Genomic DNA, 27375 nt, shown 5'->3' on the forward strand with positions numbered 1-27375 from the left:
AAAAGGGCCTGTGTTCTCTGTGGATCATGAATCAGTTCCTGATGAATATATGTATGTGTTGTGTTGCAGTGGTGTGTGTGTGTGTGTGTGTGTGTGTGTGTGTGTGTGTGTGAGAGAGAGAGAGAGAGAGAGAGAGAGAGAGAGAGAGAGAGAGAGAGAGAGAGATTTGAGGGTAATTTATTCTTGTTATACTCAAGTATTAAAAAACCTATAACACGAATGTGAGAACTGGGCTATGATAGTCAGGGTCTGGCTGGTGGCCATTTCCTTCACTTCCCTTTGCAGACAGATTTAAATAATGATTAAAGCTGTGTTCAAAATTGAGTCTGTAGTAATTTTTCCACTAAAAAGTCAACAAATTTTATGACTCCGTACTGGAAATTTTATGTGACTTGTTCTCTCTGCTGTGTCCTTTATAGCTCTATGTACGAATATACCTTAAGCTTTTATTTTGGTTTAGATTAAACGGTTTCATTTTAATGCAATAATAAAAGGCCATAGTAGAACAGAAAAGTAAAGTCTACTTTATAAGTCAATCTATACAATAAGCTGGAAAAAAAATCACATATATTTTAGGAATTAAAGTACTGCTGGTTAGGAAGTAGATGATTAAGCAGCTCAGCATCAGTACCAAAATACTTAAAAGTGTAAATCATGGTGTAAAAGCGATTTCAACTCTGAACTCAGAATAAACAAAAAGAATAAAACAATGATAGTTCATTTTAAATTTGTTTAACTAAAACATTTTCATGCTTTTTGAGAGACGTTTGGGGTATCTATGTTTTTTTATGTGCAGAATTCATAATGAAATCTTGTGCTAATAGCATAAAATGCCTATTTTGTCATTTAAAAGATCTTTTATAATGTTTAGTATGTGCTAGCACTATTGTAAGCATGTTATAAATATTAATTCATTAATATTTATCACAACTCTATGAAATAGGTATTATCATGATCCCATTTTACAGATGAGGAAATTTAGCCACCAGAAAGTTAAGTAATTTGCCCAATATCACACAGCTAATAATTACAGCCAGGCTTTGAACACAGGGAATTTGACCTCGAGCACATGCTCTTAACCACCACTAGGCTGGCTTTTTTATATTTTTAAATTTAAAAAGTAAGGCACACAGTGTTAGTAGACCATTATAAAAGGACTTTGGCTTTTGGTCTTTAAGGTGATGTGGGAAGCCATTGGGTTTTTTTTGAGAAAAAGAATGGTATGATCTGACTTTAGTTTTAGAAGGATTACTGACTCTTGGAGAGGACAAAGACCAAAGCAGGGAGACTCTTTTAGGAAAAGTCCATGGTGGTTCTGATCAGTGTGGTAGTGGAGGATATAATGAGAAGTGGTTGGATTCTGGATATATTTTGAAAGCTAGCTGATGAATTGGATGTGGGATACAAAAGAAAGAAATGAGAGATGGCACCAGAGTTTTGGCCTGAGCAAATAGCAGTTTGTAGTTACTACTTAATGAGTTGGCAAGAATTTTTTTTTTCTTTTTTTGGCAGTAGGGAATGGTTTGTTAGGATTTAGAGTTTGTATTTTAGACACATTTGAGATGTCTATTAGACTTCTAAGTGGAGATGGAGGTAAGAGAGATATATGAGCCTGGTGTTTAGGCAAGAATTACTGTAGGAGATGCATGTTTGGGAGTTCTCAGCAAGTAGATGGTATTTAGAGCTATGGAAGTGGAAAAGATTCACAAGTGAGTGGGTCCAAGAGAAGTCCAAAAACTGGGCTTTGAGAAGGAAGAACAAGCAAAGGAGATGAAGAAAGAAAGATCAATGAGGCAGAAGGAAAAATATGGAGAATATGGGGTCTTGGGATCTAAGTGAACAAAGTATTTCAAGGAAGAGAGTGGTCATTTGTGTCAAATACTATTAACAGGTCATATATGATGAGGACTAAGAACTGATCACTAGGTTTAGTGATATAGAAATCTTTGGTGACCTTGATACACACACACACACACACACACACACACACACACACACACACACATGCACATACATATAGACAGTGGTATATATGTCTGTATAAGGAAAAATAAAGCAGAAAAATGAGAAGAAAGAGGAAAATGGAAGGTTATGACCACAATTAACAGTGCTTATAGCTGCACATTGGGATTATAGGTGATTCTTTATTTTGTTTTTGCTTGTTACAAAAAATATACATATCACTTGTGTAGTTTCCTTCCATAAGCATTGTTAAGGTCCAGTTACAAATGTTGTTCTCTTTTAATAGCTGAAAGTTTAGAGTTTGTTCTCTTAAATGACCCACTGACAAATTAGAAGGGGTAAAAAAGGAAGAAAGAAAAAAGTCCTCTAACTTCAGTGATACAATGATCATCATCAAATAACATCAAGTGGATTCTTTAAACACATTAATTTTAATGGCATGATATCCCTGGAATTCTCACACCATGCCCTCGAGTACAATTTACAGCATTTCCCCCTACTAGTTCCAGAAATCAAATTCAAGCCAATCAGATACAAGAGCTATTAATTCTGCCTTGAAAAAAGAAACCCCTGCAAAGTGCCTCTTTGCATACATTTGCTTCTTTTTAGGTTTCAGTTGTAGACTGATTATATACTGCCCGAGACTTAGCCAGAGAAGCCTAGCTTCCTGTCATATTTTAAGCTGTTCGGATCTTTGTCAGCTTACAAGGGCAGATGCACCCAGCCATTTATTACACTCCTCTAACAATAGCACTGGCAAGTTCAGAGGGCTGGAGCATCTCCATTTGTAACAAATCCAATTCCTGGTCGTCAGCAGCATTTTGACTCCTCTTGGCAGATGCTCTTGGCTCTGAGGAATCCTTGGGAAATATGGCTAGCAGAGGCAGCTACCAAAATTACACAACTGCTCAGGAAGTAATTGGTTAATGACCCACACTTGGGAATTGCCTATAGACCAAGGAAGCATGTGTGGAATTTAGGGTGAAAGAAAGTGCTTGGAGTACGTTTAAATATAAAATTCACCTAATTCATTTTAAAGATCTTTCTTATAATTTCTCATTTTAAACTTAAAAAGTAATAGAATTCTAACCAGAATGTGTGCTTTTTATCCTAAATCTCTCTCTACTCTTAATCACCTAATTAATCTGGTATGGCTATAACTAATGTTAGAAATAGCATCAATGCCTCTCATTTCCACTTTGCAATCCATTGACAACCGTAAACTGAAATGCATAGTGAATTCAGTTGAGTGGTGGAGAAGATGAACGTGGGGTTTATAGTTGTAATTACTTATGGCCCCTATTTTGAGACAGTGGCATACTTCTAAGAATTATGATGTTTTGCCCAGTTCTTTTCCTCTTAACATCTAACACTCAGATCAGATCTACCTACTACTCTCTACCAGTCTCTACGTCACCTAAGACCTGATTCTGACCATGTTGCCTCAATTCTAGGCCAGATCTATCTCCATGGGGTTGAAATATCAGAGGAGACCTTGTTTGGGAAGGGTGGCATCTGAACTTCAGGGAATTAAGTTCCATCCTGGCATGGCTGTGTCTATAAGCTGCCTTTCCCCACTCAACACATTTTCAGCTGCTTTCTCCAATTACCTCCTGTTGTTTCCTATTTCAAAATTTCTCCACTGCAGTGTGACTTTCTGTTAAACTCTCTCAGCCACAAAGTTTATTTCCCCTCCGGTGTCCCAGAAGAAGCTACCTGTTGCCTAAGATGAAAGAGTAGAAGAAGAGTGAAGCATGATTTCTTCCCATCTCCTAGAACCTTTAAAATAAAGTTAGCATCTACTGCAAAGATAGCAAAACAAAACAAAACAAACAAACAAACAAAAAACCCAAACAAAATCTGAGTTTGAAAAAGCTCAGGTAGCAAAACAAAGCAAAATCTGAGTTCAGAGATAGACTTTCTAGAAATATTCTAGATAATATTCTCTTAAATATTATTCTCAGATAATTATTTCTAGAAAAAATTGGCTATAATGGGAAGGAGACTGGTGGTAAATAGGAAAATTAACTGCTATAAACCAGAGTTTGAAGGTGAAAACAACCCCTAGATTAGTAACCCTAGATGTATGGCAAGTGTTGCATAATGGAACTTGATAGCTGTCATAATATTGGAAGTTTGGTGGACCTCCTGTGCCCTCTTGGACTAAATCAACACCAAGTGAAAACATAAGAAACCAACATAGGAATCCCAGTGCACACATCTCCCTGACATTTGGTAGTGATGGACATTTTAATGTTTGACAGTTGGATGGATATAGATATATGTATATATGTGTATATATACATACATATATACACATACATACATATATATATATGTATATACGTACATATATACATATGTATACACATATATACATATATACATCTCTTTGTAGTTTCATTTGTATTTTCCTAATTACTAATGAGGGTGATATATATATTCTTGCAATTATAATTTGGATATCCTCTATTTAAGTGCATAATCTTTTGCCAGTGTTTAGTTTGATGTTTAAATTAATTTGTAGTATTTAAAAAATATGTGTTCTATATATGAATCCTTTGTCACTTATATGTATTACATATATATTCTCCCATTCTGGGAACTTGTTGTTATTTTCTTTATGGACTCTTTTGATGAACAGAAATTCTTAATTTTAATTTAGTTGAATTGATCAATTTTAGTCTGAATTCAGAAAGATTCTCAAAGTTTTATAATTTTACCATTTATGTCTTGCATATATTTTATTAGATTTATTACTAGGAACTTATACTTTGTGTGTGTGGTTTTGACATTTAAAAATGTTTTCTTAATTCATTGCAGATATAAGAGATTTTTATATATTGATGTTCCTAAGCTTATTTATTAATGTTAATAAATTACAGATTATTTTGCATTTTCTACATATACAGTTATATAATATATAAAAAATTGTCTCTTTCCTTTCCAGTCCTTATATCATTTAACATTTTCTTCTTATTATTGTTTTGGCTAAGACCTTGGGTATGATGTCAGATAAAAGCAGTTGTATCAGGGGTGCCTGGGTGGCTCAGTTGGTTAAGCATCCAACTTCAGCTCAGCTCATGATCTCACAACTCATGAATTTGAGGGCTCTGTGCTGACAGCTCAGAGCCTGGAGCCAGCTTCAGAGTCTTTGTCTCCCTCTATCCCTGCTCCTCCCCTGCTTGCACTCTGTCTCTCTCTCTCTTCAAAATAAACAATACAAAAAATAAAAATAAGTTAAAAAAATAAAAGTGATTATAGCAGCCATCCTTCTCTTTTACTAATTTACTAACAGTGAATGGATGTTAGATTTTATAAAATGCTTTTTCTTTATCTGTTGAGAAGACACTTTTTTTTTTTTTTTGTCTTTCAATCTGTTTATGTGATTGATTTTCTAATGTTAATTGAAGTTTGTGTTTTTGGATAAACTCAACTTGGCCATTTTGTATTATTTTTTATTTATTGCTAGACTCAGTTTTCTAAAATGTGCATCTAATTATAAATTTCCTTCTAAGTACTACTTAAACTGCATTTCCCAAGTTTTAATATGTGACATTCAGTTCTAGATATTTCCTTTTTTAAAATGTTTATTCTTTGAGAGAGAGAGAGAGAGAGAAACATGAGCAGGGTAGAGGCAGAGAGAGGGAGACACAGAATCCAAAGCAGGCTCAAAAGCTCAGAATCCAAAGCTGACAGCTCAGAGCCCAATGCAGGGCTTGAACCCATAAACCATGAGATCATGACCTGAACCAAAGTTGGACGCTTAATCGACTGAGCCACCCAGGTGCCCCTGGTTCTAGATATTTTCTAATTTTAATTGTGGTTTATTTTACCCATGAGTTAGTTTAAATTGTGCCTCCCGATTTTCAAACACATGGGAATTTTCTAGTTATCTTATTATTCTTACTGTCTATCATGATCTTATTGCTGTGAGAAAACATTTTATTTGATTTAAGTCCTTCAAAATTTGAGGGTTGCTCTATGTCTCATTATTTGTTCAATTTTTATAAATGTTCCATGTGTACTTTAAAGAATATATATTCCATACCTGTTGAGTGCTTTGTTCTTGTAGGAGAGTATTAGATTTTATTTGCTAATTTTTTTTTGTTCACATCTTCTATATTCTTAACCATTTTACTGATCTACCAAACAAGGTATGTTTCCCACTATGGCTGCAGGTTTGCATATTTCTCCTTATAGTTGTCACTTGTTGCTGTATGTATTTTAGGCCATGGTTTTTGAAGCATACAAATTAACAACCGTTATACATGACTAGCGAATTGAACTTTTATCATTTGAAATATGCCTCTTCACCTCTAGTAATACTTTTTGTCATTACTTTGATATGAATAAGCAACACCAGCTTTCTTTGGGTAGGCATCTACCTAGAATATATTTTTCTTTACTTTTATTTTCACATTTTCTGTATACTTATGTATTAGATGTGTGTTTTGTGAATCCCATATTATTTTTTTAATTTACAATGACAATCTTTCTCTTTTAATTGAAGCATTTAGCCTATGTTTATTTTTAATATAATTATTGATATAATTCAGGTTAAATCTACCACATCATTATTTTTTTTTTGCCCATATAAAAATATATTTTTCCTCCTTTTTGCCTTCTTTTGGATTAAGTCTTTATAGTTTTTCTACTTTTTTCCATGGTTGCTTTTGGAAATTATACATTTTTATTTTTTTATTTTTTTTTATTTATTTTTTTTATTTATATATGAAATTTACTGTCAAATTGGTTTCCATACAACACCCAGTGCTCATCCCAAAAGGTGCCCTCCTCAATACCCATCACCCACCCTCTCCTCCCTCCCACCCCCCATCAACCCTTAGTTTGTTCTCAGTTCTCAACAGTCTCTTATGCTTTGGCTCTCTCCCACTCTAACCTCTTTTTTTTTTTTTTTTTTTTTTTTCCTTCCCCTCCCCCATGGGTTCCTGTTAAGTTTCTCAGGATCCACATAAGAGTGAAACCATATGGTATCTGTCTTTCTCTGTATGGCTTATTTCACTTAGCATCACACTCTCCAGTTCCATCCACGTTGCTACAAAAGGCCATATTTCATTTTTTCTCATTGCCACGTAGTATTCCATTGTGTATATAAACCACAATTTCTTTATCCATTCATCAATTGATGGACATTTAGGCTCTTTCCATAATTTGGCTATTGTTGAGAGTGCTGCTATGAACATTGGGGTACAAGTGCCCCTATGCATCAGTACTCCTGTGTCCCTTGGATAAATTCCTAGCAGTGCTATTGCTGGGTCATAGGGTAGGTCTATTTCTAATTTTCTGAGGAACCTCCACACTGCTTTCCAGAGCGGCTGCACCAATTTGCATTCCCACCAACAGTGCAAGAGGGTTCCCGTTTCTCCACATCCTCTCCAGCATCTATAGTCTCCTGATTTGTTCATTTTGGCCACTCTGACTGGTGTGAGGTGATACCTGAGTGTGGTTTTGATTTGTAGGAAATTATACATTTTTAAAATTTCTCTTAGAAAATCCTTATCAAAGTCCAATATCAAGATACTTTAGTCTTCCTTCAAGAGAATATAAAAGTCTTAGGACATGAACACTATTACTTTCCTCCTAACATAAGTGTTCTTGGTAGCATGTATTTTAATTCTCTAAGTCTCTTAGTCCCTCAAGAATTGCTATTTAATACAATTATTATTTAATGATCTTTTTCACAATTAGTGTTTGTGTGCATTTACTCGCATATTTTCCAACTATGTTGCCATTGATTGGAACATCTTACATCTCTGACTATCCATCTGGAATTATTTTCCTCCTGCATATTAATACCCTTTAGTATATCTGTATAGATCTGCTGATAATTAATTCTTACGATTTTTGTTTAACTTAAAAATGTCTTTATTTAACTTTCATTTTTGAAGGGCATTTTCCTTGGATACAGAATTGTAAGTTATCAACTGTTTTCTTTTTCACACTGAAGATCTCAGTCCAGTGTCTTCTAGATTCCATTATTTCTGTTAAAAAATCTGTTACAAGTCTATTGTTGTTCTTTGAAGATAGTTTGTATTTTTTTTTTCTGGTGGCCATCAAAGCTTTACATCATTTTTCAACAGTTTTCCTGTAATGTGCTTTGATACAGATTTCTTTCTATTTGTTCTGTTTGGCTTTTATTTGGCTGCTGGTATAAATGGATTGATATTGTTCATGAGCCTGGAAAATTCACAAACATTGTTTTCAAATAAGTTTCCTCTTATTCTCTTTCTACTCTTCTTTTCAGACTCCAGTTGCATTTATCTAATGGATCTTCTTCTATGTGTTTCATCTTCTTGCATTGTTTCCTGTCCTTTTGTAATTCTTTCTTGCTATTTTCTTCTGGTCTATCATCCAATCAGCTCTCTAACTTGTTAAACACTGCCTTTGAGTTCTTAAGTTTGGTTGCTGTATTTTTTAGTTGTGAAACTTGTTTCATTTAAAAATTCTGAAATATCCCTTTTCATAATTTTCAGTTTTCTGTGAAAATCCTCAATCTTATATTTTATCTTTTGATCATAGTTATTTTAAAATCTGTATTGGATAATTTTAATACCTGAGGTTGTCTGTGGTTTTGTGTCTATTGTCTCATTTCTGCTGATTCCTGTTCATATTGTCTTGACTTCTGTGCTTGTCTCTGTGTGCCAAATACTGTATTTTTAAAACTGTAAAAAGAGTATTATATGTAGGAAAGTTGTGAAAGAGTAAATCCTAAGACTTTTTATGGTAAGCAGAAATTTTTTTCTCTTTTCTTCTTTTGTATCTATATGAGATGATGGATGTTAGTTGAGCCTATTGCAATAATCATTTCACAACGTATGTAAATCAGACCATCATGCTATATAGCTTAAACTTATATAAAGATGTATGCCAATTATTTCCCAATAAAACTAGGAAAATTTTTAAAGAAATAGTTGGACTGCCAAGAGAATATTGTCTTATACCAGAGAGCACTTTTATTTCCTATTTTCAGATGCCTGGAAGCACTTACTAAACTGAGGTCATCTTAATCCAATATTAGGGATTGAGATTTTTTCAGTCACCTAGGTGGCTCCAAGTTCAGTTATAATCCATACAAAACTGGTGTTTTCCTTTATCTACTTCTGGGTAACAAGCTACAGTGAAATTTAATAGCTTAAAGCAACAAAAATTTTATTAATTTGCCTACAATGTTGTAATTAGGCAGAACTTAGTGGATACAAGTCCTGTTTGCTTTGGCTAGGACTGCTCAATTGGAGCTGAAGGATTTGCTTTCAAGATGGCCTCACTGACTTGCTGGTAAGTTGGCAATAGCTATGGCTGAGAGCTCAGCTAGGGCTTGTTGGCTGGGAACTCTGTTCTTCATGGGGCTTCTCCACATGGCTAAATGAGGAGCCCCAAAGTATGATAATCTGAGGATATCCGTACGTCTTAAAAAGTGGCTAACTTAAACCATATTGCAGAAGCAGAAGCTGCTAGGCCTTTTTAGGATTTAGGTCCACCATTACTTCTGCCACATTCTATTGGTTAAATTAGATCAGAGAGCCAGCCCAGATTCAAGAGGGTTATACAAGGACATGAATACCAGGAAATATAGTTTATAGAGGACCACAAAAGTAATAGTGAACCACAGATGATTTACTTCCATTTTGTCCTTTGTCCTGGGGTGCAGCACTTCAGAGTATAAATAGAATTGCAAGATTCTCATTCTTGTTGGCTAGGGTCCCAAAATTTTCTCCTTTCTCTGTAGAGTCCTGCTCAGCCTTTCAGCTTCTCTTCTTCCTTATCATGACCTAGTCAGCAGTAATTCTTTAATATCAAGTGCTTTTCAGATGTATATATTAAAAGATAATTTTTATCCAGTTTTTCTAGTTTCTCTCAGGGGAAAGGAAAATGACCCAAATTACCTAGTCAATGATAACCAGAAACTCTTGGTTATCTTTTATGTCTCCATTCTTCTCTTTCAAGTATAGTTGACCTTTTGAACAATGCAGGAGTTGGGGTGCCAACCTCCCACAGTCAAAAATCCATATATAACTTTTGACTCCCCCAAAACTTAACTACTAATAGCCTACTGTTGACCAGAAGCCGTACTGATAAAGTAAATAGTCAATTAACTTATATACTATATTCTTACAATAAAGTAAACTAGAGAAAGAAAATATTATTAAGAAAATCATAAGGAAGAGAAAATACATTTATAGTACCATACTGTATTTACCTTAAAAAAATCCACATGAAAGTGGACCAGTACAGTTCAAACCAATGTTGTTCAAGGGTCAACTATATATGTTAATTCTACCTAAGGCCTCTGTTCTATACCACTGTTATGTAAATGACCCATTGTTTCTTTACTGCAAGCTGAGACCCATTAGCTCAAAAGCCCACCAAAGCTAGACTCAAATTTTTACATGTTTAATTATTTTAAAAATAGCTGAAAGAAGCAGATTATCAGCCATTTGGAGCCTACCTACTTTATATATCTGCAAGACCTTGCTCCATATGTGCTTAAGAGCCTTGAGGTTCTAAGAATCCAACCTGCCATGGCCCTCTGGAGCTGTCTGGCTCAGAGACTTCCCACTATGCTCCTGAGTGACATCACCTAGACATGTAAGCCCCCTTGCCAATGCCCCCACCTTCCCTTCTCACTGAGTTCCCTTGCCTTGCTCCCCTTCTGTAAGTGGCTCCCTAGCTAAAAACATCTGGATTGTTTCATGCTGTGAGCATCTTCCCCTCTCAAGCAATAAAGCCCTACCCAATAAAACTTATTGTGGGTTACTGCCTCTTATGGTCATATCTTTTCTCTTGGTCAACCTCTGAATCCCTTGAACACTTTACAACCACTTCATGCATTTGTACCCAGCACATTTTTTCTCCCCACAAGAAACTTGATACAATCTACTGATGAAAGAAGGCCAGAACAAGAATGTTATTGGGGCTTAAGGAAGAGGAGCCACTGGGTGAGGATTAGTACAGAGTCCTGCAAAAGGGACAGAATAGCAATTTCAGGGCACCATTTGGCTTCAAATTGCAAATAATGATGCCAGTGCTACCCCTGCCATGTAATTATTTCTGAAACACCTGCTGCCATAGTATATGATTCAAGTATTTTGATCACCAAGCCACCCAGGGCCCTCTGAAGGCCACATTACACAGTCCTATGATTTCCTCACATTTGCAGATGGAATATCAGAACAGCTCACCCCAGCAATTGTCAGGGTGTTCTCTAGTTCTGTGTGATCCTCAGTCACATTCGTGATTCAAGACAGATGGCATGAGATAACAATAGGAACCATAAATGATGATCTGTTTTAGAGAATTGACCTTTTCGCCCCATCACATAAAACCTGATGGAGAGTCAAGTGCTGACCTCTAGTGGCAGTCAATGCATTGATATCACTTCACAATAATCTCAAGTTTTTACTAGACTATGTAATAATTTGACTTTATGAGGCATTATGCTTGAGAATTTTTTTTAATTTGAGAGTTAAAAATATTTAAACTTTTGAAAAGTTTAAATGCTAATTGATATATCTTTGTTTTAGATAGTTTTCTGGTCAGAACTCTTAGGCTAATTTTAAGAGCCAGCTCTTTACCTCCCCTAATAAGGTAGAATAGACTAGAATATTTGTACAAACACAGATAAACTGTGCCCAATATTAGAAGTATTTATCTACACCAGTCATAAGAGTACTGCCTTAAAGAATGAGGACCTGATATTCTGAAACCAGTAGGCCACTATAAGCCTTCAAACCTTCAGCAAGCCACTAAGATCTCTGTGTGTTACATTTTTAAAATATTTTTTTCTTACCAGCCTAAAGCTTGTCCAGAATCTAAGAGCTGCATAGAACTTAAGATCTCTGTATTTGGCTCAGGTTTCCAACAAAAGTTTCTGGACCTCTAATCTTACTATGTTTCTTAGGGAAATGTTTGCATTTTTTTAAGCCAGCAATCTTTACAGAACTGTGATCAATCATCAAGGGAGAGACCTGGAATGTAGAAGAAACAGCTATACAAACTTTGTCTCCTACCAACAGCAGCTCCCACCACTTGTTCTAGTCAAAGCCCTTAGCAGGCTTAGTCAAAGACTTAGCCCTTATTTGGAGGGAAGAAGAAACTATTCTCTTTAAGATTAACCTTTCCAGTGTTTTCTAGGATCTACCTCTGCACCTTCCTGAATCCTGGTCCATCGGTCATCAATCCCTACCCTCAACTTCAGTACCTTCAGTAATTTCTCTTTGTTTTCAGCAAAAAACCATGCCCATCATTTTTTAAAAAGGAAACCTATTTTTATGTCCTTGCCTCCCCTTCAAATTATTGGACTGTTAATTATCTCCTCCTTCCCTTCTTCATAATACTTCTTCAAAGCAAAGTTTACACAAAAAAGGTTGCATCCTCAATATCATTTACTCTTCAACCTTCTGTAATCTAATTTCTAGTTCTCAACTTGCTCTCCATTCCATGACATCCTAACCCTCATTCTATCAGACTTTTCTGCAAGGTTTGTTGACCACACCTTCTTTTCCTTTGGTTTCCAGGATGTCTTCCTTGATTCTTCTCCTGCCCTGACTGGGGGGCTGCGCAAGGTAGTTCAGACATATGTGGGTCCCTTGGGGCCAAGTTTGGCAGAAGGAGTACATCTTATCCAAAGTGACCAGTGCAGCAAAAGCAAGCAAATAGTCAAACACCAAGTAAGGATAAGGCAGACAAACAACTGGGAAGCCAGGAGCAAGAACTTGAGAGTAAAGTGGACATGTCAGAGACAAGATTTTATTCATTCTTCATAAACCAAAGGAGGGCCACTTCTCATAAAAAGGACAAGGAACAGAGTAGACAATCGGAATGTGTTGCTACAGTCATGTATGTTTATAATTTCTCCTGTGCTTGCCAGTTAAATCCGTAGTTTTCAACATCTGATGCTCAGAATCATCTGTGAATGGGATGTTGTTTTTAAAAACTCATGTGTCATGGCTCTACTATTAGAGGTTCTAATTTTGTAGGTCTGGGACATCTGTATGCTTACAAAAGCTCCAAAGTTGATTTGGCTGTGCATCAAAGTCTGGTTTTGAAGTTTTGCTGCTATTCTACTTGACACATGATTCTTTGTCTTTCTCCTTCCTTCCTTCCTTCCTTCCTTCCTTCCTTCCTTCCTTCCTTCCTTCCTTCCTTCCTTCCTTCCTTCCTTCCTTGCCTCCTTCTTTCCTTCCTCTCTTTCTACCTTCCTTCCTTCTTCCCTCCCTTCCCTTCCTTCCCGTCCTTTCTTAAATTCTTTCCCTCCCTCTATCCCTCCCTCCCTTCCTTTCTTTTTTCTTCCTTCCTTCCTTAATTGTGGTAAAAAAAAACACACAACATAAAATTACTATTTTGATCATTTTTAAGTGTACAGATCAGTACCATTAGCTATATTACTGTTGTTGTGTAACAGATCTCTAGAACTTTTTTACTTTGCAAAGCTGAAACTCTGTATCTGTTGAACAACTTCCCATTTCCCCCTCCCTTTAACCCCTGGAAACCATAATTCTAACTTTGTTTCTATGAATTTGGCTATTTAAATAGAACTTTGTTTTTGTTGTTTTGTTTTGTTTTCTGTTTTTTTATTTTTTTATTTATATATGAAATTTATTGTCAAATTGGTTTCCATACAACACCCAGTGCTCATCCCAAAAGGTGCCCTCCTCAGTACCCATCACCCACCCTCTCCTCCCTCCCACCCCCCATCAACCCTTAGTTTGTTCTCAGTTCTCAACAGTCTCTTATGCTTTGGCTCTCTCCCACTCTAACCTCTTTTTTTTTTTTTTTTTTTGTTCCCCTCCCACATGGGTTTCTCTTAAGTTTCTCAGGATCCACATAAGAGTGAAACCATATGGTATCTGTCTTTCTCTGTATGGCTTATTTCACTTAGCATCACACTCTCCAGTTCCATCCACTTTGCTACAAAAGACCATATTTCATTTTTTCTCATTGCCACGTAGTACTCCATTGTGTATATAAACCACAATTTCTTTATCCATTCATCAGTTGATGGACATTTAGGCTCTTTCCATAATTTGGCTATTGTTGAGAGTGCTGCTATGAACATTGGGGTACAAGTGCCCCTATGCATCAGTACTCCTGTGTCCCTTGGATAAATTCCTAGCAGTGCTACTGCTGGGTCATAGGGTAGGTCTATTTTTAATTTTCTGAGGAACCTCCACACTGCTTTCCAGAGCGGCTGCACCAGTTTGCCTTCCCACCAACAGTGTAAGAGGGTTCCCGTTTCTCCACATCCTCTCCAGCATCTATAGTCTCCTGATTTGTTCATTTTGGCCACTCTGACTGGCGTGAGGTGATATCTGAGTGTGGTTTTGATTTGTATTTCCCTGATAAGGAGCGACGCTGAACATCTTTTCATGTGCCTGTTGGCCATCCGGATGTCTTCTTTAGAGAAGTGTCTATTCATGTTTTCTGCCCATTTCTTCACTGGGTTATTTGCTTTTCGGGTGTGGAGTTTGGTGAGCTCTTTATAGATTTTGGATACTAGCCCTTTGTCCGATATGTCATTTGCAAATATCTTTTCCCATTCCGTTGGTTGCCTTTTAGTTTTGTTGGTTGTTTCCTTTGCTGTGCAGAAGCTTTTTATCTTCATAAGGTCCCAGTAATTCACTTTTGCTTTTAATTCCCTTGCCTTTGGGGATGTGTCGAGGAAGAGATTGCTACGGCTGAGGTCAGAGAGGTCTTTTCTTGCTTTCTCCTCTAAGGTTTTGATGGTTTCCTGTCTCACATTCAGGTCCTTTATCCATTTTGAGTTTATTTTTGTGAATGGTGTGAGAAAGTGGTCTAGTTTCAACCTTTTGCATGTTGCTGTCCAGTTCTCCCAGCACCATTTGTTAAAGAGACTGTCTTTTTTCCATTGGATGTTCTTTCCTGCTTTGTCAAAGATGAGTTGGCCATACGTTTGTGGGTCTAGTTCTGGGGTTTCTATTCTATTCCATTGGTCTATGTGTCTGTTTTTGTGCCAATACCATGCTGTCTTGATGATGACAGCTTTGTAGTAGAGGCTAAAGTCTGGGATTGTGATGCCTCCTGCTTTGGTCTTCTTCTTCAAAATTACTTTGGCTATTCGGGGCCTTTTGTGGTTCCATATGAATTTTAGGATTGCTTGTTCTAGTTTCGAGAAGAATGCTGGTGCAATTTTGATTGGGATTGCATTGAATGTGTAGATAGCTTTGGGTAGTATTGACATTTTGATAATATTTATTCTTCCAATCCATGAGCAGGGAATGTCTTTCCATTTCTTTAAATCTTCTTCAATTACCTTCATAAGCTTTCTATAGTTTTCAGCATACAGATCCTTTACATCTTTGGTTAGATTTATTCCTAGGTATTTTATGCTTCTTGGTGCAATTGTGAATGGGATCAGTTTCTTTATTTGTCTTTCTGTTGCTTCATTGTTAGTGTATAAGAATGCAACTGATTTCTGTACATTGATTTTGTATCCTGCAACTTTCCTGAATTCATGTATCAGTTCTAGCAGACTTTTGGTGGAGTCTATCGGATTTTCCATGTATAATATCATGTCATCTGCAAAGAGCGAAAGCTTGACTTCATCTTTGCCAATTTTGACGCCTTTGATTTCGTTTTGTTGTCTGATTGCTGATGCTAGAACTTCCAGCACTATGTTAAACAACAGCGGTGAGAGTGGGCATCCCTGTCGTGTTCCTGATCTCAGGGAAAAAGCTCTCAGTTTTTCCCCGTTGAGGATGATGTTAGCTGTGGGCTTTTCATAAATGGCTTTTATGATCTTTAAGTATGTTCCTTCTATCCCGACTTTCTCAAGAGTTTTTATTAAGAAAGGGTGCTGGATTTTGTCAAAGGCCTTTTCTGCATCGATTGACAGGATCATATGGTTTTTCTCTTTTTTTTTGTTAATGTGATATATCACATTGATTGATTTGCGAATGTTGAACCAGCCCTGCATCCCTGGAATGAATCCCACTTGATCATGGTGAATAATTCTTTTTATATGCCGTTGAATTCGATTTGCTAGTATCTTACTGAGAATTTTGGCATCCATATTCATCAGGGATATTGGCCTGTAGTTCTCTTTTTTTACTGGGTCTCTGTCTGGTTTAGGAATCAAAGTAATACTGGCTTCATAGAATGAGTCTGGAAGTTTTCCTTCCCTTTCTATTTCTTGGAATAGCTTGAGAAGGATAGGTATTATCTCTGCTTTAAACGTCTGGTAGAACTCCCCTGGGAAGCCATCTGGTCCTGGACTCTTATTTGTTGGGAGATTTTTGATCACCGATTCAATTTCTTCGCTGGTTATGGGTCTGTTCAAGCTTTCTCTTTCCTCCTGATTGAGTTTTGGAAGAGTGTGGGTGTTCAGGAATTTGTCCATTTCTTCCAGGTTGTCCAATTTGTTGGCATATAATTTTTCATAGTATTCCCTGACAATTGTTTGTATCTCTGAGGGATTGGTTGTAATAATTCCATTTTCATTCATGATTTTATCTATTTGGGTCATCTCCCTTTTCTTTTTGAGAAGCCTGGCTAGAGGTTTGTCAATTTTGTTTATTTTTTCAAAAAACCAACGCTTGGTTTCGTTGATCTGCTCTACAGTTTTTTTAGATTCTATATTGTTTATTTCTGCTCTGATCTTTATTATTTCTCTTCTTCTGCTGGGTTTAGGCTGCCTTTGCTGTTCTGCTTCTATTTCCTTTAAGTGTGCTGTTAGATTTTGTATTTGGGATTTTTCTTGTTTCTTGAGATAGGCCTGGATTGCAATGTATTTTCCTCTCAGGACTGCCTTTGCTGCGTCCCAAAGCGTTTGGATTGTTGTATTTTCATTTTCGTTTGTTTCCATATAGTTTTTAATTTCTTCTCTAATTGCCTGGTTGACCCACTCATTCGTTAGTAGGGTGTTCTTTAACCTCCATGCTTTTGGAGGTTTTCCAGACTTTTTTCTGTGGTTGATTTCAAGCTTCATAGCATTGTGGTCTGAAAGTATGCATGGTATGATTTCAATTCTTGTAAACTTATGAAGGGCTGTTTTGTGACCCAGTATATGATCTATCTTGGAGAATGTTCCATGTGCACTCGAGAAGAAAGTATATTCTGTCGCTTTGGGATGCAGAGTTCTAAATATATCTGTCAAGTCCATCTGATCCAATGTCTCATTCAGGGCCCTTGTTTCTTTATTGACCGTGTGTCTAGATGATCTATCCATTTCTGTAAGTGGGGTGTTAAAGTCCCCTGCAATTACCACATTCTTATCAATAAGGTTGCTTATGTTTATGAGTAATTGTTTTATATATTTGGGCGCTCCGGTATTCGGCGCATAGACATTTATAATTGTTAGCTCTTCCTGATGGATAGACCCTGTCACTATTATATAATGTCCTTCTTCATCTCTTGTTACAGCCTTTAATTTAAAGTCTAGTTTGTCTGATACAAGGATGGCTACTCCAGCTTTCTTTTGGCTTCCAGTAGCATGATAAATAGATCTCCATCCCCTCACTCTCAATCTAAAGGTGTCCTCAGGTCTAAAATGAGTCTCTTGTAGACAGCAAATAGATGGGTCTTGTTTTTTTATCCATTCTGATACCCTATGTCTTTTGGTTGGCGCATTTAATCCATTTACATTCAGTGTTATTATAGAAAGATATGGGTTTAGAGTCATTGTGATGTCTGTATGTTTTATGCTTGTAGTGATGTCTCTGGTACTTTGTCTCACAGGGTCCCCCTTAGGATCTCTTGGAGGGCTGGTTTAGTGGTGACAAATTCCTTCAGTTTTTGTTTGTTTGGGAAGACCTTTATCTCTCCTTCTATTTAAATGACAGACTTGCTGGATAAAGGATTCTCGGCTGCATATTTTTTCTGTCTAGCACACTGAAAATCTCGTGCCAATTCTTTCTGGCCTGCCAAGTTTCAAAAGAGAGATCAGTCATGAGTCTTATAGGTCTCCCTTTATATGTGAGGGCACGTTTACCCCTTGCTGCTTTCAGAATTTTCTCTTTATCCTTGTATTTTGCCAGTTTCACTATGATATGTCGTGCAGAAGATCAATTCAAGTTATGTCTGAAGGGAGTTCTCTGTGCCTCTTGGATTTCAATGCCTTTTTCCTTCCCCAGTTCAGGGAAGTTCTCAGCTATTATTTCTTCAAGTACCCCTTCAGCACCTTTCCCTCTCTCTTCCTCCTCTGGGATACCAATTATGCGTATATTATTTCTCTTTAGTGTATCACTTAGTTCTCTAATTTTCCCCTCATACTCCTGGATTTTTTTATCTCTCTTTTTCTCAGCTTCCTCTTTTTCCATAACTTTATCTTCTAGTTCACCTATTCTCTCCTCTGCCTCTTCAATCCGAGCCGTGGTGGTTTCCATTTTGTTATGCATTTCGTTTAAAGCATTTTTCAGCTCCTCGTGACTGTTCCTTAGTCCCTTGATCTCTGTAGCAAGAGATTCTCTGCTGTCAGCTATACTGTTTTCAAGCCCAGCGATTAATTTGATGACTATTATTCTAAATTCACTTTCTGTTATATTATTTAAATCCTTTTTGATCAGCTCATTAGATGTTGTTATTTCCTGGAGATTCTTGTGAGGGGAATTCTTCCGCTTGGTCATTTTGGATAGTCCCTGGCGTGGTGAGGACCTGCAGGGCACTTCCCCTGTGCTGTGGTGTATAACTGGAGTTGGTGGGCGGAGCCGCAGTCAGACCTGATGTCTGCCCCCAGCCCACCGCTGGGGCCACAGTCAGACTGGTGCGTACCTTCTCTTCCCCTCTCCTAGGGGCGGGATTCACTGTGGGGTGGGGTGGCCTGTCTGGGCTACTTGCACACTGCCAGGCTTGTGATGCTGGGGATCTGGCGTCTTAGCTGGGGTGGGTAGGCAAGGTGCATGGGGGCAGGAGGGGCAGGCTTAGCTTGCTTCTCCTTAGGTGATCCACTTCAGGAGGGGCCCTGTGGCAGCAGGAGGGAGTCAGATACGCTGCCGGAGGTTTGGCTCCGCAGAAGCGCAGAGTTGGGTGTTTGCGTGGAGCGAGCAAGTTCCCTGGCAGGAACTGGTTCCCTTTGGGATTTTGGCTGGGGGATGGGTGGGGGAGATGGCGCTGGCGAGTGCCTTTGTTCCCCACCAAACTGAGCTCTGTCATCAGGGGGCTCAGCAGCTCTCCTTCCCTTTGTCCTCCAGCCTTCCCGCTTTCTGAGCAGAGCTGTTCACTTATGACCTCTCAGACGCTAAGTCGCGCTTGCTGTCGGAACACAGTCCGTCAGGCCCCTCCGCTTTTTGCAAGCCAGTCTCGCGGGCTCTGCTTGGCCGGCGAGCCGCCCCTCCGTCCCGGCTCCCTCCCGCCAGTCCGTGGAGCGCGCACCGCCTTGCCGCCCTTCCTACCCTCTTCCGTGGGCCTCTCGTCTGTGCTTGGCTCCGGCGACTCCGTTCTGCTATCCTCTGGTGGTTTTCTGGGTTATTTAGGCAGGTGTAGGTGGAATCTAAGTGATCAGCAGGACGCTCGGTGAGCCCAGCGTCCTCCTACGCCGCCATCTTCCCTCTCTCCCCCCTGTTTTCTGTTTTTTTAAATATACTACTGAATTGTCAGCTTCAAAGCTATTTAACATTTTCTTGGCAACTTTTTTGGAATGTGATTATACTGTTAATTATTTGATGTTTTTCCCCTCCATGGTAGTTAAATATATTGTGCAATATTTATGGCATAGCATTGCATACACATACCATCATGTTATGGCAATTTGATCTTTATTAAACATGTATAGCCTCCTTTTGTTTATTTTATTTTTTTTATACAAGAGTGATTTATTTTATAACTGTAAGTTTGTACCTTTTGACCTTCACCCCTACCCCTCACCTCTGGCAAACACCAATCTATTCTCTGTATCTATGTATTTAGGGCTCTTTCTTTCTTTCTTTCTTTCTTTCTTTCTTTCTTTCTCCTTTCTTTCTTTCTTTCTTTCTTTCTTTCTTTCTTTCTTTTTCTTTCTTTCTCCTTTCTTCTTTCTTTCTTTCTTTCTTTCTTTCTTTCTTTCTTTTCTTCTTTCTATTTCACGTGTAAGTGAGACCATAAGTACTGGTCTTTCTCTGTCTCACTTATTTCACTTAGTGTAATGCCCTCAAATCTCATCCATATTGTTGTAAATGATAGGATTTCCTTCCTTTTTATAGCCCAACAATATTCCCTTGTATATATATGCTACATTTTATTTATACATTCATCCATCAATGGACACTTAAGTTGTTTCCGTGTCTTGGGTATTGAAAAAATGCTGCAGTGAATATAGAAGTACATATATCTTTTCCAGTTAGTTTTTTCATTTCCATCAGATAAATACCCAGAAGTGGCATTGCTGAATCATGTAGTAGTTTTGTTTTGTTTTTTGAGGACTTTCTATAATGTATTCCATAGTGACTGCACCAACTTACGTTCTCACCAACAATGCACAAGGGTTCCCTTTTCTCCACATCATCACCACACTCATCTTTTGTCTTTATGATACTAGCCATTATGATAGGCACAAAGTAATCTCATTGTGATTTAAACATTTTTTATTGAGGTGTGTTTGACACACAACATTACAAAACAATATTATGTTAATTTCTAGTGTACAACTCAGTGATTTGACAACTCTGTATGTTACGCTATGCTCACTACAAGTATAGCTACCACCTATCACGATACAATGCTGTTATAATACTATGGACTATTTCCCTGTGGTGTGCCTTTCATTCCCATGATTTATCCATTCCATAACTGGAGACTTGTACTTCCCTCTCCCCTTCACCCGTTTTGCCCATTATGCCTCCCCCCCCACCCCAACAATCATCAGTTCATTTTCTGTAGGGGTTTATTTCTGCTTCTTTTTTTTTGTTTGTTTGTTGTTTGGTTTTGTTTTTTGGATTCCAAATATAAGTGAAATCACAGTATTTGTCTTTCTCTACCTTATTTCCTTAAGCATAATACCCTCTAGATCCATCCATGTTGTTGCAAATGACAAGATCTCATTCTTTTTTATGGATGAGTAATATTCCATTATATATGTATATACATATATGTTATATACACATTATATATGCATCATATCATACATACATATATACCATAATATATATATACATATATAGTACATCTTCTTTTTTTGAGTTTCTTTAATATGAAATTTATTGTCAAATTGGTTTCCATATAATACCCAGTGCTCATCCCAACAGGTGCCCTCCTCAGTGCCCATCACCCACTTTCCCCTCCCTCCCATCCCCCCATCAACCCTCATTTTATTCTCAGTTTTTAAGAGTCTCTTATGGTTTGGCTCCCTCCCTCTCTAACTTTATTTTTTCCCCTTCCCCTCCCTCATGGTCTTCTGTTAAGTTTCTCAGGATCCACATAAGAGTGAAAACATATGGTATCTGTCTTTCTCTGTATGGCTTATTTCACTTAGCATAACACTCTCCAGTTCCATCCACGTTGCTACAAAAGGCCATATTTCATTTTTTCTCATTGCCACGTAGTATTCCATTGTGTATATAAACCACAATTTCTTTATCCATTCATCAGTTGATGGACATTTAGGCTCTCCATAATTTGGCTATTGTTGAAAGTGCTGCTATAAACATTGGGGTACGTGTGCCCCTATGCATCAGTACTCCTGTATCCCTTGGGTAAATTCCTAGCAGTGCTACTGCTGGGTCATAGGGTAGATCTATTTTTAATTTTTTGAGGAACCTCCACACTGTTTTCCAGAGTGGCTGCACCAGTTTGGCTTCCCACCAACAGTGCAAGAGGGTTCCCGTTTCTCTACATCCTCTCCACATCTATAGTTTCCTGATTTGTTCATTTTAGCCACTCTGACTGGCATGAGATGGTATCTCAGTGTGGTTTTGACTTGTATTTCCCTGATGAGGAGTGACATTGAACATCTTTTCATGTGCCTGTTGGCCATCTGAATGTCTTCTTTAGAGCAGTGTCTATTCATTTCTTCTGCCCATTTCTTCACTGGATTATTTGTTTTTTGGGTGTGGAGTTTGGTGAGTTCTTTATAGATTTTGGATACTAGCCCTTTGCCCGATATGTCATTTGCAACTATCTTTTCCCATTCTGTTGGTTGCCTTTTAGTTTTGTTGATTGTTTCCTTTGCAGTGCAGAAGCTTTTTATCTTCATGAGGTCCCAATACTTCATTTTTGCTTTTGTTTCCCTTGCCTTTGGAGATGTGTCAAGTAAGAAATTACTGCAGCTGAGGTCAGAGAGATTTTTTCCTGCTTTCTCTTCTAGGGTTTTGATGGTTTCCTGCCTCACATTCAGGTCCTTCATCCATTTTGAGTTTATTTTTGTGAATGGTGTAAGAAAGTGGTCTAGTTTCATTCTTCTGCATGTTGCTGTCCAGTTCTCCCAGCACCATTTGTTAAAGAGACTGTCTTTTTCCCACTGGATATTCTTTCCTGCTTTGTCAAAGATTAGTTGGCCATACTTTTGTGGGTCCAATTCTGGAGTCTCTATTCTATTCCATTGGTCTATGTGTCTGTTCTTGTGCCAATACCATGCTGTCTTGATTATTACAGCTTTGTTCATCCATTTATCTATTAATGCATACTTGTATTGATTCCATATGTTGCCTAATGTAAATAACTGTAGTAAACAGGGATGCATGTCTTTTCAAGTTATTGTTTTCATTTTCTTTGGATAAATACCAGTAGTGGAATTACCGAATCTTACTGTATTTTTATTTTTAATTTCTTGAGGAGCTTCCATGCTGTTTTCCACATTGGCTGTACCAATTTACATTCCCACCAACAGTGCACAAGGGCTGTCTTTCTCCATATCTTTGCCAACACTTGTTATTTCTTGTGTTTTGGATTCTAGCCTTTCTGACAGGTATAAGATGATATCTCATTGTGGTTTTGATTTGCATTTCCATGATGATTAGTGATGTTAAGTACCTTTTAATGTGTCTGTTGGCTATCTGTAGGTCTTCTTTGGGGAAAAAAAATGTCTATTTAGGTCCTCTGCCTAGTTTTTAATTGGATTATTTGTTTTCTCATGTTGTGTTGCATAAGTATTTATATATTTTGGATATTAGCCCCTTATCCAATGTCATTTGTGAGTATCTTCTCCCATGCAGTAGGTTACCCTTTCATGTTGTTGATGGTTTCCCTCACTGTGCAAAACCTTTTTATTTTGCCGTCATACCAGTAGTTTATTTTTGCTTTTGTTTCCCTTGCCTGAGGAGACATATGTAGAAAAGTGTTGCTAGGGTCCATGTCAAAGAGATTACTGCCTAATTTTCTTTTAGGAGTTTTATGCTTTCATGTCTCACATTTAGGTCTTTAATTCACTTTGAGTTTATTTTTGTGTATGATGTGAGAAAATGGTCCAGTTTCATTCTTTAGCATGTAGCTGTCTAATTTCCCAACATCATTTATTGAAGAGATTGTCTTTTCCACATTGTATGTTTTTGCCTCCCTTGTCATAGATTAATTGACCATATAAGCATGGGTTTATTTCTGGGCACTCTATTTTGTTCTATGTTGTATTATTTTTGAGCCAGTACCATACTGTTTTGATTACTACAGCTTTGTAGTATATCTTGAAATCTGGGATTATGATATCTCCAGCTCTGTTCTTCTTCCTCAAGATTGCTTTGGCTATTTGGGAGTCTATAGTTCATACAAATTTTAATGTTATTTGTTCTAGTTCTGTAAAAATTCTGTTGGTATTTTGATAAGGATTGCACTCAATTTGTGGATTGCTTTGGGTAGTATGGACATTTTAATGATATTAATTCTTCTAATACATAATCATGTATATCTGTCCATTTTTTGGTGCCATCTTCAGTTTTTTCATCAAGATTTTATAGTTGTCAAAGGTCTTTCACCTCCTTGGTTAGGTTTATTCCTAGATTTGGGGAGGCTGTTAGGTGCAATTTTAAATGGGATTGTTTTCTTAATTTCTCTTTCTGCTACTTTGTTATTAGTATATCACTGTGGTTTTGATTTGCATTTTCCCAATTATTAGTGATGAGCATATTTTCCTATAACTGTTGACCATCTGTAGATCTTCTTGGAAAATTATCTAATCAGATCTTCTTCCCATTTTTAAATTAGATTGTTTGGTTGTTTGCTATTGAGTTTTACATTTTCTTTATAAACTTTGGATATTGATCCTTTAGTGGACATATGATTTGCAAATATTTTCTTTCATTAGGTAAGTTGACTTTTTCATTTTGTTGATGGTTTCCTTTGCTATACAAAATCTTTTTAGTTTTATGTAGTCCCACTTGTTTATTTTTGCTCTAGTTGCTTTTGCTTTTGTTGACAAATCCAGAAAGCATCACCAAGATCCATGTCTAAGAGTTTACTGCCTAAGTTTCCTGCTAGGAGTTTTAGGATTTCAGGTCTTACATTCAGATCTTTAATTTATTTTGAGGTGATGTTTGTGTGTGGTGTAAGATGGTGGTCAAGTTTCATTCTTTTGCATGTAGCTTTCCAGTTTTCCCAGCACTATTTGTTGAAGAGACTGTTCTTTCCCCATGGTATATTCTTGCTTCTTTTGTTGTAAGTTAATTGGCCATATGTGCCTGGATTTATTCCTGAGCTCTCTATTGTATCCATGAATCTGTGTCTGTTTTTATGCCAATACTGCACTATTTTAATTATTATAGGCTTTGTAAACATAGCTTGAAATCACAAAGCATGATACTTTCAACTTTGTTCTTCTTTCTCAAGATTGCTTTGGCTATTATGCATCTCTTGTGCTTCCAAACAAATTTGAAGATTCTTTGTTCTATTTATGTGAAAAATGCTATTGGAATTTCGATAGGTATTGCATTGAATCTGTAGATTGCCTTCAGTTGTATGGACATTTTAACAGTATTAAATCTTCCAACCTATGAGCATGGAATATCTTTTTCTTTTTTTCTTTACAAATTTTTATTTATATTCTAGTTAGTTAACATACAGTGCAATATTGGTTTCAGGAATAGAATTCAGTAATTCATCACTTACATTCAACACCCAGTGCTCATCACAACAAGTGTCCTCCTTAACACCCTTCACCCATCTAGCTTATCCCCTACCCACCTCCCTCCATCAACCCTCAGTTTGTTCTGTATCTTTAAGAGTCTCTTATGGTTTGTTTCTCTCTCTTTTCTTTTTTCCCTCTCCCATATATTCATATTTTATGTTTCTTTTTTTTTTTAATTTTTTTTTTCAACGTTTATTTATTTTTGGGACAGAGAGAGACAGAGCATGAACGGGGGAGGGGCAGAGAGAGAGGGAGACACAGAATCGGAAACAGGCTCCAGGCTCTGAGCCATCAGCCCAGAGCCCCACGCGGGGCTCGAACTCACGGACCGCGAGATCCTGACCTGGCTGAAGTCGGACGCTTAACCGACTGCGCCACCCAGGCGCCCCAATATTTTATGTTTCTTAAATTCCACAAATGAGTGAAATCATATGGTATTTGTCTTTCTGTTTGACTTATTTCACTTAGCAAAATACACTCAAGCTCCATCACATCATTGCAAATGACAAGATTTCATACTTCTTGATGGCTGAGTAATATCCCATTGTATATATACACCACATCTTCTTTATCCATTCATCAGTTGATGGACATTGGCGCTCTCTCCATAGTCTGGAAGAAGGAGAAAATCTTGTCATTTGCAACGACTTTGATGTTGTCCGTATTTTCAAATAACCAGTTTTGGGTTTTGTGGATATTCTCATTCTTCTATTCCCTATTTTATTTATTTCCACTCTAATATTCACTATTCTTTTTTCCCTCCTGCTTTTGGTCTAGTTTGTGATTCTTCTGGTTTCTTAAAATGGAAGTTTAAATTATTTGAGATCTTTCTTCCTTTTGAATGTAGGCATTTGCCATTCTAAATTCCCTTCTGAGAATTGCTTTCACTGCATCCCATATGTTTTGGTATGATATGTTTTTTCTTTCATCGATCCCATAGTATTTCCAATTTACCCTGTGATTTCTTCTTTTACTCATTAGTTATTGAGGAGTGTATTGTTTAATTTCTACATGTTTCTGAATTTTGCAAATTTCCTTCTGTTATTGATTTCAAATTTTATTCCATTGTGACAAGAGAACATACTTCGTTTGACTTAAATGTTTCTGAATTTATTGATACTTGTTTTGTGGCCTAACATTGTTAAACTTGGAGAATATCCCACATGTACTTGTATTATTGGGTAGAGTGTTCTATAGATGTCTAGTAATTCTAGTTGATTTATAGTATTGTACAAGTCTTATGTTTCCTTGCTGATCTTCTGCCTAGTTGTTGTGTCCACTACTGAAAGTGAGGTGTTGAAGTCTCCAGTTACAATTGTTGAACTATCTGTCTCTCCCTTTAGTTCCATCAGGTTTTTCTGCATGCATTTTGGGGCTTTGTTGTTAGGCATATATGCATACATATATATATATATATATATATATATATATATATATATATATTTCTTTGTTTCTAATGTTTGTTTATTTTTGAGAGACAGAGCTTGAGTGGGGGAGGGACAGAGAGAGAGAGACAGACACAGAATCTGAAGCAGGCTCCAGGCTCTGAGCTGTCAGCACAGACTCTGACATGGGGCTTGAGCCCACAAACCATGAGATCATGACCTGAGCCAAAGTTGGACGCTTAACTGACTGAGCCCCCCAGGCAACCCTAGTTCTTGAGTTCTTTCTCCGGTCTTTCCTGAGCGTGTGCACACCTGTGAGCAGGTGAGGAGCTTCTAGATTCCCTGGGATATGTCAGAACTTTTCAAAGCCCTACTTCCCCAAAACATCTCATTCCTCAGCCTTTTCTCCCAAGTTTTTTTTAGTAAGTTTACTGTTGTGCCAACTGTTATCCATTACCTCAGGTATCAATAACTAAAAATTTTCCTATAAATATTTTCAACAAATATCCCCCCTGCCCTCTCATGTCAGCTTTAGCGCTGACACAATTTGATTTAGGTGAGAAAAGACAAGCCTTTTGAGTGGGTTTTTCAGAGAGCCCACACAGATTAACAAATTGATAATTATTTGAAAATTAGGTCTTTTTGCAATCCTCTGGTACCACTACTAATATTCTTACTGGGAGTGCTAGCAGTTATTTTCAAGTTTACCACTGAGCTGAGAAGCAGGGTATGGGACTAAGGCAACCTAAAATGCCCTGAAAATCACCATTCTTATCAATAGTTAGTGTTAAAATATATATGTAAGTACAGCTCAATTGCCATAGGCTTTTGGTTAATTTCCAGATTCTGAAAAGTTTGATTCTGACAGTTCTTTTCAGATTTTTAGTTGTTTTTATGGAAGAGCTGACTTTTAGAGTTCCTTATTCCACCACTTTCACTGTCATAATCATCTACTGATAGTTTTAATATCTATACCAATTTCAGTAAAATGTATTGAAGTTTATGGAAAACATATTCATTTGAAAG

The 27375-nt window shown here is 37.2% G+C and overlaps 1 protein-coding gene across 3 annotated transcripts in view; it reads right to left on the bottom strand.

Moving 5' to 3' along the window:
- DNAJC5B (DnaJ heat shock protein family (Hsp40) member C5 beta) overlaps window positions 1-27375 on the bottom strand; it is an 89802-nt gene that overhangs the window by 22894 nt on the left and 39533 nt on the right. The window contains exon 1 of one of the 3 annotated variants that reach the window (XM_086694937.1): window positions 25484-25577. The exons of the other annotated variants lie outside the window; for them this stretch is intronic. Within the exon in view, the coding sequence (XP_086551063.1) occupies window positions 25484-25527 (44 nt within the window). The 5' untranslated portion in view covers window positions 25528-25577. Of the gene's footprint in view, window positions 1-25483; window positions 25578-27375 lie in introns of those variants that run through there. 3 annotated transcript variants of the gene reach the window in all.

Source organism: Puma concolor, chromosome F2 (genome assembly GCF_028749965.1).
Source record: "Puma concolor isolate L17-30 chromosome F2, mPumCon1.1.hap2, whole genome shotgun sequence".
Lineage (NCBI taxonomy): Eukaryota > Metazoa > Chordata > Mammalia > Carnivora > Felidae > Puma > Puma concolor.